Source organism: Argopecten irradians, chromosome 5 (genome assembly GCF_041381155.1).
Source record: "Argopecten irradians isolate NY chromosome 5, Ai_NY, whole genome shotgun sequence".
Lineage (NCBI taxonomy): Eukaryota > Metazoa > Mollusca > Bivalvia > Pectinida > Pectinidae > Argopecten > Argopecten irradians.
The window spans coordinates 24,467,957-24,485,341 of record NC_091138.1 but is presented as its reverse complement, the minus strand read 5'-3'; the positions used below and the strand labels follow the sequence as shown (position 1 = coordinate 24,485,341).

At 36.2% G+C, this 17,385-nt stretch overlaps 1 protein-coding gene across 1 annotated transcript in view; it reads left to right on the top strand.

The window, feature by feature from the left end:
* Positions 1–17,385, top strand: part of LOC138323310 (serine/arginine repetitive matrix protein 2-like) — a 44,629-nt gene that overhangs the window by 7,261 nt on the left and 19,983 nt on the right. Inside the window, exons 8-17 of the mRNA XM_069267829.1 lie at positions 201–278; positions 5,627–5,697; positions 6,200–6,772; positions 7,296–7,336; positions 7,698–7,738; positions 7,863–7,940; positions 8,321–8,439; positions 8,876–9,058; positions 9,585–9,640; positions 15,712–15,752. Of these exons, the coding sequence (XP_069123930.1) occupies positions 201–278; positions 5,627–5,697; positions 6,200–6,772; positions 7,296–7,336; positions 7,698–7,738; positions 7,863–7,940; positions 8,321–8,439; positions 8,876–9,058; positions 9,585–9,640; positions 15,712–15,752 (1,281 nt within the window). The remainder of the gene's footprint in view (positions 1–200; positions 279–5,626; positions 5,698–6,199; positions 6,773–7,295; positions 7,337–7,697; positions 7,739–7,862; positions 7,941–8,320; positions 8,440–8,875; positions 9,059–9,584; positions 9,641–15,711; positions 15,753–17,385) is intronic.

Here is a 17,385-nt window from a genome sequence, read left to right as displayed (position 1 = left end):
CAAAATCACATAAAGTATACATGTACATAGATATATTCCTTAATTAAATTAATCACAGATAAAATATACATGTACATAGATATATTCCTGAATTAAATATAATAATTATTATACTCAAAGAAATTAAAAAGAATAGTTACTATACTAAAGAGATATTTTTATATTGCAATCAACTTTATATGGGATGTGATTTTCCACAGGCAAAAGAAATCCAAAAATGATGCAGCCATGTTGACATTGCTGAAGTCAGCTTTGGATGTGATGCAGTCTAGAGTTAGGTAAGATGTTATGATAAATGAGGCCCTTATATCTTTGTTCAGGACTTTTCTCATTGTAATTTGAGGGTTTAGAGCTGAGTCGGGAGAGGAGGAGGGTTGGATATTTGGTGGTAAAGGGCTTTTATTTGTGACATAGAATATTATTGGCAAGTATTTCAAGTGGTAGACATACCAGGTACATTTGCTGTTTAGAAAGGAATAATGATAGTCGATTGTCATGGTTTTAACCTGCCTTCAAGCAACAATCAACTCTAGGAGGTCAACAATCAAAGCATTTGTCTGTTGGAAAGTTTCGATGTCGTAACATATTGCTAGAAACCATCCACCACTGTGTTGTGGGTTGGAATCCCATGTAGGACAGTTACCAGGTACTGACTGCAGTTGAGTGGTTTTTCTTCTGGTATTCCGGCTGCCCTCTGCTTCCTATAAATGACACTGGCTGTTTATAGAATGTTATACCAAATAAACCAAACAACATATATAGGGGCAATTCTGGACCATTGGATATTATATGCTGGAAGAAAAGCACTAGTGTTATTGTGTCATTGAAAACATTTGCATCTCTCTTGTGACTGGATTTTTGACACCTCTCTGATTCCAAAAAGTCGTCTTGGAAATTATTCAGTTTTCTCCAAGTTGATGATATTCATGAATCTGTATTTGTCAACTTTCAACCATTATTTTAACAGCTGTTGATTTGTGTATGAAATTCTGACTATACAGGTGAGTCTTGTTAAAAGTGTCGAGAATGTGATTCGGTTGATGTTTACGAAGGTTTGTAAATAGATAAAGATCCCATCTGTTCCTCTGAACCTCAGACTTGTGCCTTTGGAGAACAACTGGGAGACAGGTGTAACAGTTTTGGTAGCAATGCTAATGGTAGTGACACATCCTATACTAATACATTTACAGGATTGACTGGGAAGATGAAGAGTGTATGATGGGGATAGAGAGATTTTACAACATTCTTTGGGAAATGAAGAAATTGCCTCTATTTATGAAACCAGGACATCCTTCTGAGGCAGCAAGTGGAACCTTCATGAAAGCTCCCTGGCTTAGTCTAGCAATTTCAAAGCCACTGTTTGTGAATCACAGGTCAGAGGTTCAGGTAACCATGCCTCTGGAGGTCACATACAACCAGAAACCAGACATGGACTCACAGGCAGGGATTACATCGTCCCAGCTGGATCAGAAATTGAATGCCTCAACTCAGCTTTGTAAGAAAGAAGATTCCTCCAATCAGCTAAGTGAAGCAGCAGGAGATGCGAAGAATGACATTGCTTCAGTTTCTGTATTTACTGAAATTGTAGCTGTACCTGAGAAGAGGAGCCCATCACAAAGTGGAATATTAGTCCAAAATATGAACCATGGAGGTGGATCTTCTAAAACTCACAAACGGAAAAGACAAAAGAAACGACAGAAGGAAAGACAAAGACAGGAAAGAGAAAGGCAATTGATGTCTATGGGCCAGGACATTTCGTTGGGGACAGTTTCCAACCCGTGGCAGTCCATGCCAGAAGCTAACCCCTCCCTGATTATGGATGTTTTGACAGGTGGATCAAGTAGCACAGAAGAAAAGAAAATCAATGTAAAAGGAAAGAGAGCACTGCTCAGTGAACGCTTCAGGCGAAGTCCTGTTCAGGAATCAGCAGCTTTAAGACCATTATCAAAGACCATAATGCAGCCTGTAAGACGCCCAGATCCTGCACTCATTATGGATGTTTTGACTAAAAGAAAGAAAAAGAAGAAGAAAGGAAAGAAGAAAAAACTGCTCAATGAGCGCTTCAACCAGTATCCTGGGCAAGGTCCGTCAGCATCAAGGAGGATAATGCAGCCTGTCGGTAAACCAGATCCTGGTCTTATTGTTGATGTTTTGTCTGGTAGGAAGAAAAGGAAAAGGGGAGAACAAAAAAATAACTCCTCTGCTCAACAGCTTTCAGCAAATGACAACGGTAGGCTACTTGGAGCTGGAGAGATAACATCATCAGCAGTGGTACCATGCAAGAGGAAGTGGCTACAAAGTGAAAATTCAGTCCCTAACCCAGGTAATGCCCAAAATGTTGATCTTTTAAATGGTGCATCAAGTAGGAAGAAAAGAAGGAGGAGAAGAAAACGAGAAAATTTATCTGTGGATGTCTATGGAAGCACAAGCTGTGAATCATTACTAGATGACAACTTTGCTTTCTGGAGGCCGGGTTATTTAGCATCCTTGGGTCAACCTCCTGTTGATGAACCATCACAAGGTGCTCAATCGGGTCAAAGGACACTTGGAATGCTACCATATTCTGGAACTGATATGGCTGGTTCAGGATCTCAAACGTTTTCATCTTCAGGCCAACCTCCTCAAGGTGATTTATCACTCGGGGGTGTGAGAAGATTTAGGCCGAATTTGATAATGCCTCCTAAACTTGAACTGCCATTTGAAGACCAGTCTACTCAAGCTCATGCACACAAACTATCACAAGGTGGGCAGTCAGCACTATGGGGACTCAGAAGGCTGGTATCCTCACATCAGCCATTTGTTAGAAGTGGTGGCAATGCGACTGTAGTCTCAGGATCTGAACCTGGATCACTCTGTGGCAATGTCATGGGTGCTGGATTTAGGCCAAAGATGATAATGCCTCCTATCTTATCAATTGATGAGGAGACTACTCAAGCTCATGTCCATGAACAATCACAAACTGGCCAGTCAATGCTTGGTAGGTCGAGGATGATGACATCCATAGGCCATGCCTCAAGTGTGTCTTCATGTGTACGGCTAGAAGGTGAACTACCTGGTCAGCTTCCTGATCCTGACTTTGTTGGATCACACCTGCCTCAAGCCTGTGAAACCTCACAATATGACCAATCAGCTCAAGGGAGGAATGTGTTTTATGGGCGCCCTGCTCCAGGGAGAAACATGTTCTCCCTTGGTGATAGAGGCAGGCCAGCCCTGTGGAGACCAGGGTTAATTTCATCGGTTTGTCAGTCTCAGGTCAGAAAACCACCAAGTTCTGCACTGATATCATTATCCCAGACTAGTATCAGATTCCCAGCACCCAGACACCAGTCTGCTACATGGAGCAACGAGTCACTAACATCCTCATACCAAGTTTCTACTCATGAACAATCCAGCCAGTTTCAATCGTACATTTGCAGGAGATGTGGAGAGGAAACCCAAACGCCTTCATCATGCTGTAACTGTTCATTCCAGAACTACAGAAAGAGGAAAGACTAGGACATCTAGTGACCAGCATATGGCTTTTTAAGCCATTAGATCTGTTTGTGCTGTTGGCCATGTGGCTAAAATTGTGACGTTGAATCTGTTCCTTACTAGTATTCGGGCATTTGTCCAACTTGTGTCTAGCTCAGTTGCTTACCATCCTCAAGGAGAGGTGGAGTTTTTAATTTAAGTTTTCTCAGGTAGAAATGGCCTAGAACTTTTTCTCAGGTAGAAATGGATTTTTTTCTCAGGTAGAAATGGCATGGAAATTTTTCTCAGGTAGAAATGTAACTTTTTCTCAGGTAGAAATGGAGCTTTTTCTCAGGTAGAAATGGAACTTTTGAGTCTGAAATGGTCTCTGTTATAGGTGGATATTTGAATCCAAGTTACTTATGTTGAAGAACTTTAAAGTTTAGTTGAGGTTCATCGAGCTGTTTTTTCTTGTATGGCACCGTGTGAAGGCCAGAGGGTCTGTCAATATGAGAGATAGAATTTACCTGGACTGATGAATTCTCACAATGGTGCTTTTTATACCACCACTATGGAATAAGAAAGAGGGAGGGGGCTAATGTATTGATAGCTATCTGTAATTTGTCTGCCATATCATTTATTGATATGTCAAACAAAGGCAGGTCATTTAATGCCCTGAAATTTCTCCCTAACAACTCCTAGCCTTCTCTGTACATCTCTAATTGATGCAAATCTGTGACAAATGTCCACTTTGAAAACGGTCAATTTCTTAGGTGTGATAATTTAAGGCCCACTACCTTTCTGAACGGCTTTTAATTTTTAAAAAAGGAATGTAAAATGAAATTGATAATTTTGTAGAGTCACAAAATCAAAGTTAATAGCTTAACATTAATGCTGCATGTATCATCACTTCCTGAACAGTTAAAATTAGTATAAATTGAATGTTAATTAACGTTGGTCATCTTATAATTCCTGCCGTCGTCCTAATCACTGTACTGTAGTTCACTATCACTGTGCCCGATGGCAAAACAACGAAATGAATCATCATTGTAAACATTGATTACACGGATAATCCTGCATTCGTTAGGTGTTGTAACCACATCTTAGGCCATTAATATAATTTTTCTGATATTATTATTGCTTTTAAGAAACTTAAAATTTTTGTTTTGGAAATGTAGTGGGCCTTTAATTTAGAACAGCAACTTTATATAAATAAAATTTAAATAGAGAAAAAAAAATATAGTGGAAAGAATAGTCAGTTGTTATTAGGTATCCTATTCTTATGTCTGTTGCCAAATATCAACACCAGTTTAATGTTTAACTATTTATTAAAGTTTTTTTTTCCAAATTAGGGAAATTGAATACATTGTAGGCTATGTGTGCCTACAATAATTTGGTATTCAGTTTAAATTTTAAAGATAAAATGGGTGGAGTGGGCTCAGTGTGAGAATTGTTCATCAGGTAAAGTTCTATACCAGTTTTATTCTCAAATTCAATGTAGATGAAATTATTCGTAGATCGACATTGTTTATCTGTTAATGCAATCATTGTTTAAATTTGTTTCGAAGGAGCAAATGGTGAGTTCCTTGTTTGTGATTTTGTGAGTTGATTTATAAAGAATCCTCAGGTAGAGGAACACTTCATCTGTTTCACACCACTGTTCTAGGTTATTTGAGTTTATTTACTTTGTTTCTGAGAGTCTTGTAACATTTTATAACACTTACTTTATAATACCTCTGATAAACTACATATGAGGGGCTGTTTAGATCTGGTTTATAGTGACCTCTCTACATTCCTCAAGGCTAGCAGCTAGAATAACATACAGCACACATGTGATCTCAATGTGATTTCTACCAGTATACAAGATATCCCGCTACCTTCATTTGATGGAGTTGCTTCCCTTGAACATGACATCTATCATCACATGAAATAAGTTTAGATTGTTCAATCTCGTGAAGCTCCAAAGAATGTCATTACGAATTTCTCATTAAGGTAAATGATCAAACTGGTTAAAGATGATACTTTAATGTTTGAATAAAAAGCTAATTTTGTGTACAACCATATGTTCAACTAAATTGTATTTCAACATACAGTATTCTTATTTCAAGGTTAAAGTAGACGGTATAATTTGTCATTCGCTAATATTCTGACCATTATGTCTTTTAATGTTTTACAGGGAGAAAAACAAAGTTCAAGGTCAGTCATCGTCCTCAGCCAGCAAAGGACACAAAGAGCCATCAACCTCAGGTAGCTACTAGTTATTTTGTCTTATACAGTAAACTCATCTTTCAAACATTTCTTAATAAGTTGCACCATATCATTGTAAACTTTGAATATGTTTTAGAAGGAAATACATAGAATGATAGAAATCTGTGTTAATGTTCAATTAAGAAAGCAGAATTTGATTCCTCATTTTCAACATGTGGGTAGTCATTTTCTAAACACACTCACTAAATAATCCCTCACAGGCTCTTGAAGAGTTATCATACTGTTTCAACAATTGTATAATAATCTCAAATATATGTTCATTATACACAGAATTACTGTCAAATCATATTTTTGAAGTTGTTGAAGGCCATTCTAAAATTTCAAAAGTGTATTTATGAAAAATGTACTTAAATGCATGGTGAAAGTTTAGTTGAAACGAACAAAACTTCACTTCAAGTTGTACAAGTTTGTGTTGTCAAAGTTCAACTGTAATTAGACATATTTGTACTATGCTTTACAATTTGTAAATGTTTATTTTTAGGAGGTAAACACACAAGTAGTAGTAAACAGGACGAAGGCCAGAAGAAACCTTCAAATGAAGAATCACAGAAACCATCCAGTATATCCAAGCCTGACACATCTGATAAGCCCCCACAAAGAGTCTCCACACTGTCACAAGCAGTGGAAAGAGCAATGTCTGGGCCAGTACCGGACAGGGACCAAAAACAGACTGGACCACAGAGTACCGCCAGTACACATTCTAAACCTGGCAGTGATTCGTCTAAACCTTCATCACAAACACCTGGCAAATCTGATAAAAGACCCACATCTCAAACAGCAAAAAAATCAGACACTGAACAAACATCACAACCAACAGGTAAAACTACATCTAAATCTACACCACAAGTAACTAGCAAACCAGTTCCTAGTTCTGCATCTCAGACAGGCAAATCTGTGCCAATTTCCACATCCACATCAGCAGGAAAAGCTGGTCCAAAGTCAACATCTCAATCAACTTCCAAATCTATTGAAAAGTTGACTACACATGGAGCAGCTGGATCCACAGCTTCTAAATTGGAGCAGACAGCGAAAGATGCTGGGAAAGACTTGGCAGGTAAAAACAAACATTTGATGACGATGAATGCTTTTCAAATGTCAGATTCTTTGTTTATAAAAAATATGTACAAATTTCCAGTCTTTTAATCTAATGAAGTTTCTGTTACTAGTGGTTACAATTGAAAGCCGTTTGGTTTAAAAATTTTGACAAATATATGAGATATGACTCTTGTTTTGTTCATAGCATACCTATGTTAGCCGTTTGCTCGGCTGTCACAGCTCGGTGCGCCCAGTTGATAACTACTGACATATTCTTCCATAAAATTAACAGTTTTTCTGTTTGCTGTCAGTGCCGACGGCGAACAGAAAAACTGTTTATTTTATGGAAGAATATGTTAGTATTAAAAATCTGATTGGAATTCTGAGGAAAACTACTAATACTAAGGATTAATACTGAATTAAAATTAGATATTCTAATTCTGGCGAAACTTGTTAAAAAGTAAACTTTCTGTCGTTATTTTAACAAATTTTGGCAAAATAAACACATTTAAGGTTACCAGTGTATATATGTTTTCTTTCAGATGCACCTGTCAACCAGAGTGAAACAGCTAGACTCATCAAGGTAGGACATCCTTTACAGAATTGTTGTTAGAAAGAAGTTTCACTGTTGAGGATGTGGCTATGTTGATGGCTTCAATTCCATTTTTGTATTGTGAGAAATTATCATTGAGGATATAAAAGATCACTTCTGTTCAGTGCCCTTTAGTTACAATTTAATATGAATTGATAATCGTTTCTTTAAAGAAACTTTCTTTCTTTACAATGCAACTCTCTTTGAATCCTTAATCATAATTACATGAAAGATGTGTGTCGCAGTGTTGACAAGAAGCCCTGACATTGTTGAAAGTGAAAAAATGTAGATTAATCTAATGCTAGGCATTTCTGTAAAACATGACAAATATCATACTTTTTATTTCTTTTAGACACTGTCATTGAAACTGGCGGAAATAATGGCCAATGCAAGGTAAGAATGAAAATCATTTATTCCTATCAATAATGAATACATACATCTTGACTATGTTCAGTGAATAACTGTCTTTAACTATTAAGCCTGTTTTTAGCAAGTCTGTTTTGGATTTTCCAAACAGGGACAACAATGCAGAAGACCGAGACATGATTCTGTTACTTCAGTCAACACTAGATGCTGCTCGCAAGCGAACGGAAATGTAAGTAAAATGTGGTTCACTTTTCCACTAGAAAATAAAACAAAATGTATGCGACTTGTAGTTCATACTGCACCGTTGCTTATCAAACCTGCTTAGCGAATGACATTGAATGAATAAATATTTTGTTAGTTTGTCTAAGTGAAGAATATAACAGAATTAAAACCCAATGCATCAAAGAAAGATTTAAGTTGGATTTAAAACATTTTTTCCAACTATACATTGAAACTATACATATATTTGGAAGGTTGAGCTCAGACCTATGGGTAGATACAATTTTTCCCATAAGGGAATTGTATTGCATTGAATCTGATCACTTCTCTAGAGGAGGCAGTTTTATGATTTATAATACTGATAATGTATTTGGCTTATTTATCATTTAGCCCAACAACAGAGGTCAAGGCCGAAAAGTCGTCTGATCAACTGAAATCAACTGAGGGCAAACTGAAGTCACCAGAGAAACCTCAGGCTATATCAGGGTCTCAATCCAAGGAGAAGTTGGGTAAGCATGGATTACTCTTTACAAATTCTCTTTCAGTCTCATCACTGTATCAGCAGTACACAATTTTGGGTGGATGTCAAATGATTCAAAACATTTATCCTCTCAGTCAACATCAAGAGCTTTAATTGTATCGCCTGCTGAACTAAGTAAGTGTTTTATTAATGATATATTTAGGATTATTGTTGTGGATTATGATCATGGTGTTATGTGATTTGTACTATGATGAAAGTATGACCGATACAAAGCCAAGGGCTGTGACAGCAACATATCTATTTCACATTAGGACTCCAGGCTTTGTAAATTGGTAACACTCCTAGAATTGATAATTTAATGACTAGTATAAAGGTAATAGGAAAGAAACCAAACAAGTCTATTTGCTAAATAGATGATTGATGGAAGAGACCTAAATATTGGTTGTTCATTTTGTATCTTCCAGAAGAGGACATCAACAGCGATGAAGATTTTGAAGGTGGTGATAAATCTAAGGCTGCTGATCAATCCACAGGACAACAGAACACCTCAGACAAACCAGTGAGGAGGCCAATCAGACGTCTGACAAGGAAAGAGTGGTCTGCACTGAAGAGGGCTGCAGAGGATGCTATGGCAACAGGAGAGACGAGTAAGTCAGATGTGCCACCTATCACATTCAATACAAAGAGGGAAATAAGCAGCGGTTTAACATACCTTAAAAATGACACAATTGATTTTTAAAAGTCCTTTTTTTTTTGAATAGCAATAGTGGTGATTTCAATTATTACAAATAAAAGTCTACTGTCAGATCAGTGGTGGAGAATGGAAGTTTTGTGTTGTATCCCTCCATCGTAATGTCTAACTACTTAACCACTTGTTATGTCTGTACCAGTTACTGATTATGTAATAGGAGGACAATGGGGTCTGTATCATCATCAAACTTTGAGTGTGACTTAACATTAGCAGTGTGTTATAACGAGGTCTACATTGAGACCTTTGTTCCACATAGATGAGGTAACTTATCTGACAATATGTCTTGTTCCTTTTAGATCATTGCCCACTCCAACAGAACTAGGGAATAATATACTTGGATTCCTTGCATTGGTATCAAATTGATAAACATGTATTTGACTATTATACCTTTTACTTTGATATTTAATTCCAATTATTTCCAGACTTTGAACAAGCCATCATCAACGAGGCCAAGAAAGTCGACCTGACTAAAGACAAGGTAAGAATTTATAATATTATCATTTTAGTTGTGTAAACCTTTGACATGTCTAAATATGACATCATATACCTATTTCAGATCTCAACAGAGGAAACCACATCTCATGTCTTCTTGAATAAATTATTTGAATTGTGACATCTTTGTGTTTTTTCTGATGTGATATTCAGTAATTTACTAAGTTTCAAGTTTGATGTCAAGATAGATAAGTGGTTTGGTTATACTCAACATTGACCCCTGACCTGAATAGGCAGAGGTGTTAAGAAATGTTTTACCTGATTTGAAATAATTTGAAACAAGTAATCACTGAAAACATTATTTGTTACAGATTCTATGACTTGCTGTTTAAATATACACTGAAAACATCATTTTGACAGTCTTATTTATTTTCAAATTGCTACAATAACTAAAACTATTGAGTTTGCCAAAACAGATGAATACAGTCAGCAATATTCCAGCATGAATTTACAGATAAACTGGACAAGATTCTAGGTGTGATTTGTAGTAATCCTTGTGGTCAGATAAAGTAATTGTAAGTTAAGCTCTCAGTCTGAATAGAAGACCAGGTCTTTTAAAAAGAATTATTTTGTATCTCCAGCACCCTGGTTTGATTGGAATAATCTTGTTGTTAGCCTTACAAACATTTCAAGTTGATTCAGGAATCAATATTTGTTTTTAAGCATTGAATGGCATTCAGTTCGCAATTATTTCAGTATGAAGACTAACCGGACTCTGACATGTTTAATGAAGTGTTTTAGCTTATATATTGAATTTACATTTTATAAAAAAAAATTATGATGAAATCCCAAGAGATTTTGTATCTATAATGAATAAACAAATCATTATTGTCTAGGATGGAACCATTTCCATGATTGCTTGGACGGCAATTGTGACATCACAATGATATTGGTATCTAAAACAACGTGATAACAGTTTATGCACTGGTGAATGCCAACTGATTTTGGTAAGGTAACATAGTGAGGTTGCATGTAAATATTCAACTATGCATCATCATTCATTCCAAAAACTGATATGCTATTGCAACAGAAATAAGAGTTTTAAAATTCATCAAGGAAAATGTCCACAATATTAAAAATAGCCTTCAAACTAAAATTTATTTATTTAAAAGATAACAAAAAAGATTGATTTAATAAACTAAAATTTATTTATTTAAAGATGCTCCACTGCTGGAAAATGGTATTTTTTCACTATCAAAAACAGGAGCAGACGATTTAGTATTTTTCTTCAGTTACAAAAGTTACTTACTTTACACCAATACCACCTTTGAAAAATTTGAGCTTTTAATTTTACTTCAAGTTTAAAATATCAAAAATAATTAATTGCATCCTGAAAAAATTCTACAGAGGCACTATATACTATATGAAATGATGTACTGATTGTGCATGCACCAAAAGCAAAATGAATTATTTTATATTATATTTTGTGTTAATTAGACATATATATGCACGATTAAACACCAATTATTATTCAAATGATGAATATCATTTATGCTCTGTCGGCAGTGGAGCATCTTTAAAAGATAACAAAAAAAGTTGATTTAAAAAACTGCAGAACTAGTTATACAACTTTCATTTCGTGATTCTGGATGTAAGCTTGCAAAGGGTCTTAGTGTGAGATGAAATTGGAGGGCCAGCAGAAAACATACATAATCACGCAGGTGACCCTAGATCTTTTCATGTCTGTGTCGTGGATAGTACCCCTGCTGCCTAGATTGAAAAAAGGTGAATGGCTAAATCAATTTAGATAAAAATGCATCAGAAAAATAGCTCAAAGAGTACCACTAAAACTTCATATGAAGCATGTTATATAGATTGATAATGAAAGATGAAACCAGAAAGAAGACACAATTTCAAGCCACCACACAAGTGGAAGTGAATCCAGCTATTCAGGATTTTGTTCTCCATATCACCATGAAATGGAAATGTTTTCTCAAGAATTTTATTGGTAAACTTCTAAAGCAAAGTTTTTGTATGAAGAGTTTAAATTAAAATATTTGATTATGATGTTGATCATATAACATCAGTTTTGATCCACATTTTGTGTTGGAACTTTTTTTGCTGCTCATAGCTTTGGTCTTCATCTTCTCATGTTTTGATGAGAAATCACAAGTAAGGCTGCAACAATCCAAACAAAAAAAAGTAAATGATATCCCAATTAACCACCACAGACCATAGACAATCTGAGTGTGGAAGGATTTTTATGCTGAAAGGAAAATGCACCACTAGTTTAACATAAATTGGCTGTCTTTCATGTATCTCACATCTGAGGAGAAATAGAACAAAAACATTGGAAAGAAGAATATAGATTTTGATAATACAAGATCACAAGAGATGCAATGTGGTATGGAGGAAATCTCTGTATACAAAGACAAGAAGCAAATTGTTGGCTTTATGTATATATTGCTTGCAGCTTGTAAGAGAGCTGTGCTGGCTGAGTGGTGAAGATGTCCCAACATATAATCACAAGCCCTCTACCTCTGGGCCGCAAGTCCAAATCTCATTGCGCGCAGTTGTCAGGTACCGACTGCTGTTTTTTTTCCTCATGGTAATCCAGTTTTCCTCCACCATCAAACCTGGCATATCCTTACAGCGCCGTTACAATAAGTGTTCCTATTAACACTCATTCACTCAATAGGCACTTTGGCTGGTAGCTGATGTAGTAGGCTGGTAACTGATGCAGTAGATTATATTTTAATTGGCATGTAACGAAGGCGCTGATTGGCTGAAGCATCGGCAGCCCACCTGATTGGCCCTCCCAACTGACAAGATCACTGACAACATTGAGAAGTAGGCGGAGCCAGCGGATCTTTGATGTTCAAACCCGACTCTGTTGTACAATGTGTTTGATCACGTTGTGTACTATTTTATTATGTTTACAATGTATACAATGAATCGCTGTATTCAAAATTTGTTATTGTTTTGTTTCACTTATTAAGCATTTTTTTTGAGGATTTGTTGTTCATAAATTATTGGCCATTTCTCTCAAATTTGGGGAGTATTCATACTGTAACGGCTTATCTACCAACGTTCCAATGGATAAAATTTCGCATCATGTTTATAAATGTGTTAGATTTATATCTATTTATTCTTCTAACCGTTGTAATGTTACATGTAATATCAAAGCTGAATCTAGCTACGTTGTAAACTTCTGCCTGACTTTTCCGCTGCAAGCATTTGGTGTGGAAACCAAATCAAGTACAGCTAACAATAGATTATGTCTTATCAACATATATTCTGATCAAACACGGTTTTAACACATACCTGGGTGTAAACACAGTTTTAACACATACCTGGGTGTTAGTAGAGGATGTTATTCTAGTTGTAGATGTCGAGTTTGAATGCATCACCTAAATACTAATAATTGAATTTGATTCATATTTGCGCGGCCATTACAAATAATGTTCTCGGAGGTTGGCGCATGCGCGGTGGTAGTTTACAAAATGTTGGTTGAATGTAGCCGAGAAATTGTCAACACTAGATTCAAATACATCTATCTGATTAAATACTGAGCGGTATCTTTTCCGTACAACTTCTGACTGACTTTTCCGCTACAACAGTTAGCTCTTTCCATACATACTTCACTGAGTAGCGCGGATTCAGAGTCTATACATGAGGTAATTAAAATGTGTTTGTGTAATCTTTTTACATTATGAGGCTTACAATGCCGATCATCTTCAGTACACTTTTCTGATCTTGTTAATTCGCCGATAGACGTTTCCGACTATTTAGCTCCGCCCCTACATTGAAGCTACAGCCATTGAGAGCCGCTCTTACACAGCTTATTGAATGTCGCTGGCAAACTGACTAGCTACCGTGCAAACTGACTAACTACCAATCAATCGAACCACCTACTAGACTGGCCGTCACACGTACGCCTATTGTAACGGCGCTCTAAATGACCCCAGCTGGTAATAAAATCTTTTGTGTGATGAAAATGCCTTCACACAGCCTTGTACAGATTGTGGATCACATGGACCTTTATAAGAAGACTATACAATACAATAAGATCTGCTAGCACCTCCAATTTGTGATGGAAGTTTTTATGATCGGTAGATTAACTGCCGAGATGATTAATTTGCTGTATAAAACCATGCAGAGTTGTTGATCACACTTAGGTGATCTGATACTTTAAAGTTTTTGTAACTTTTCATTTTTCAGGCACAGTTTCTGCGTCTTATCGCCACTCTAAGTTCACTTTTGGTTTTTAACAGAAAAATACCCCCGGTAAAACATTTAACTGTAAATTATGTACATATGACTGATATTTACAGAGATATCAAATACCATGAATATGACTTGTATGTTTGTTGTATTATATATCAAAAGAAATACCCGACCGAGCTACATTTTGACCTTTGACCAGCGTCCTACAGTATTGTTTGTTTGAGGTTGTGATTTGCCTGTGGATCTAAATTACTTTCCATCTTATTCAATAGATTAAGTATTTATTTCAGCATTGAAATCACTATTTTTTAATTTCATAACGGAGTCTCACAAATGTTTGTAAAAAAAAATTCTTTTTCATTAGCCAGAGAAATTAAAAAATAGTGACATCAATGCTTATAATTAATTTTTGGCACTAAATAAAGAAATCAGATACATTTTAATGTACGAATTCATTCAAATTTTTAAGCCGACCATCTGATGATGGTGGGCTATTTAAATCTCCTTTCATTCATGGTCCATCATCTGTCCTTCTGTCTGTTAACAATTCTTGTTACCACTATTTCTCAGAAAGCACTGAAGGGATCGGTCTCCAAATTCACAGGTTCTACTAGGGTCCTAGTTGTGCATATTGCATTAGACTGATTGGTCAACAAGATGGCCGACAGGCCACCATCTTGGATTTTGATTATTGAAGTTACTATTTCTCAGAAAAGTACCGAAGGGATCTGTCTCAAATTTCATGTGCAGGTTCCCCTAGGACCTTAGTTGTCCATATTTCATTTTTGGACTGATCGATCCAAAGGATTGCCGACAGGTAGCCATCTTGGATTTTGATGATTGAAGTTTGTTATTGCTATATATCTCAGAAAGTACTGAAAGCATCACATTTCATATGTATGAAGTGAAAGTTTGAAGAAGCAGATAAAAGATCCCTCATTTCGTTGTCAGATGTTGATCATTCTTTGGTGGGCACCTAGATCCCAAAGGGATCTCTTGTTTAGGGATTATAATATGCAATGAAAATGTCTTTATTCTGACCTCACAATAACTCTTAGAGGTATGCAAAAAAGAGAATCAACCAATGACAATCAGAAAGTCAGATTTAGAAGTAGAAAACTTAATGATAGCTAATGATATTTTATGATGACTAATTTATGCTAGATATAGTAAGACTTGTTTATGCCTTTGGGATGAAAAGGTGTTGTTATCCATGTTCATCACATCCTATTGTGTTCTGTCCTATCCTGATTCCATAGGGAGTTGGGACCACCATTTCTAGTTTGTAATATGAGGCAGTGTTTAACATCATTTAAGCATTAGTTAGATTGTAAGTGTTATAGGGTAATATTTACCTGTTCTTTCCCCTAATTTAATTTGATTATCATCCTCACCTATTTGGAGTGAACAATTGATAAGTCATAATCATCCTATACAATATATCACCAATTATTTTCAGTGGAAATTTCAGGTTGTCTGTCGGAAGTGTCAGACAACCTAAAATGCACCAAGCCTATGTGCACTGTTCGCCATATGCTGTGCATTGTCTGTAATTTTTCACATTTGAAGTTGATTAAACTTGCATGTAAATTGGTTCAAAGTCAAATGACCTCTCAGGCCTTTGTGTCTCTTGTTTATTTTAGTGTGTGTTCTATGCCTTGCCTTACAGTATTGGTTACAGATATCCTCCTAAGTGTGTCTTTAAGTGTAAATATCTACTCACTGTTTGAGCATTGGAAGTTCATCCATTTCTATAAATATGCCAGACAAGAAGACAACAGGATATGGTTCCAAGATAAAGATGTGACATGTTATGGAATTTATACAAAGATCGTATTTTAAGGTTGTAAAATTGACCTAAAACGTATAATTTCTTGATTTTACTTTCAGAATCAGGATGAGAAGACTTCTGGATCGACAATTGTGAAGAGGTAATGGTTAACAGAAGACCAGCAAGGAAGAATTTCATCTACTCTGCATTGTCCAAGGGGCTATTCAGCCTCAAAGACAACAGTCTGTGTGACCATGTTCAAGCAGAAAAAAACCCTCTCACATTTCAGTTTCAGTAGTACTATTCTTTGGTACCTAAACTATTGAATGTTTTAATTTGATAAATCATAATTATTTTTCTTTCATTAGACTGATCAACTCAAAATTTAATAGACTAAGAAGTTTTTGGTTTTGATAGCAGACAGTGTGCTAGATGAAATTTTTTTACCATGAATGGCTCCTTTAATGAATGAAGGATCCACGGTTAAAATTTTTGGGGGGGGGAAATATAATCAATAAGTTGTAAGTTACCACAAACACCTATAATGCAATGTCGTTGAAATACTTAAACTTTACCATGTCTGCTGAGGAGAACTTTTTTCTGTACAACCAATCTTGGATCAACTGTACAGTGTCAAGAGTTCTTTTTTTCTGTACAACCAATCTCCGGTCAACTGTACCATGTCAACTGAAGAGATCTTTTTCTGTACAACCGCTTTCGGATCAACTGTACCGTGTCAGCTGAAGAGATTTTTTTTCTGCACAACCAATCTCGGATCAACTGTACCGTGTCAGCTGAAGAGATCTTTTTCTGTACAACCAATGTCAAATTAACTGTACCGTTTCAGCTGAAGAGATCTTATTCTGTACAACCAATCTCGGATCAACTGTACCGTGTCTGCTGCAGAGATTTTTTTCTGTACAACCAATATCAAATTAACTGCACCGTGTCAGCTGAAGAGAGATCTTATTCTGTATAACCAATCTCGGATCAACTTTACAGTGTCAGCTGAAGAGATCTTTTTCTGTACAACCAATCTTGAATCAACTGTACTGTGTCAGGCGAAGAGATCTTTTTCTGTACATGTACCATGTCAGCTGAATAGATCTTTTTCTGTACAACCAATGTCAAATTAACTGTACTGTGTCAGCTGAAGTGATCTTATTCTGTACAACCAATCTCGGATCAACTGTACCGTGTCAGCTGAAGAGATCTTTTTCTGTACAACCAATGTCAAATTAACTGTACCGTGTCAGCTGAAGTGATCTTATTCTGTACAACCAATCTCGGATCAACTGTACCGTGTCTGCTGAAGAGATTTTTTTTCTGTACAACCAATATCAAATTAACTGTACCGTGTCAGCTGAAGAGATCTTATTCTGTACAACCAATCTCGGATCAACTTTACTGTGTCAGCCGAAGAGATCTTTTTCTGTAAATCCAATCTCTGATCAACTGTACCATGTCTGCTGAAGAGATTTTTTTTCTGTACAACCAATATCAAATTAACTGTACTGTGTCAGCTGAAGAGATCTTAATCTGTACAACCAATCTCGGATTAACTTTACTGTGTCAGCTAGAAGCAGCAATATTGAACTGAAATGGTTTTACACATAGCCAAAGTTAAATTCTTTATTCTGGACCTACCAACATTTTGAACTAAATTTAGTTGGAATGATTGATGTTTGGATCACGTGAGAGAACAGATTATGTGGAAATAGCTGATATCTCAAAAAGATGCCGTAGACTTCAAATTACTTACCATGGATGTATAAAAGTTAGAGGACAGATTT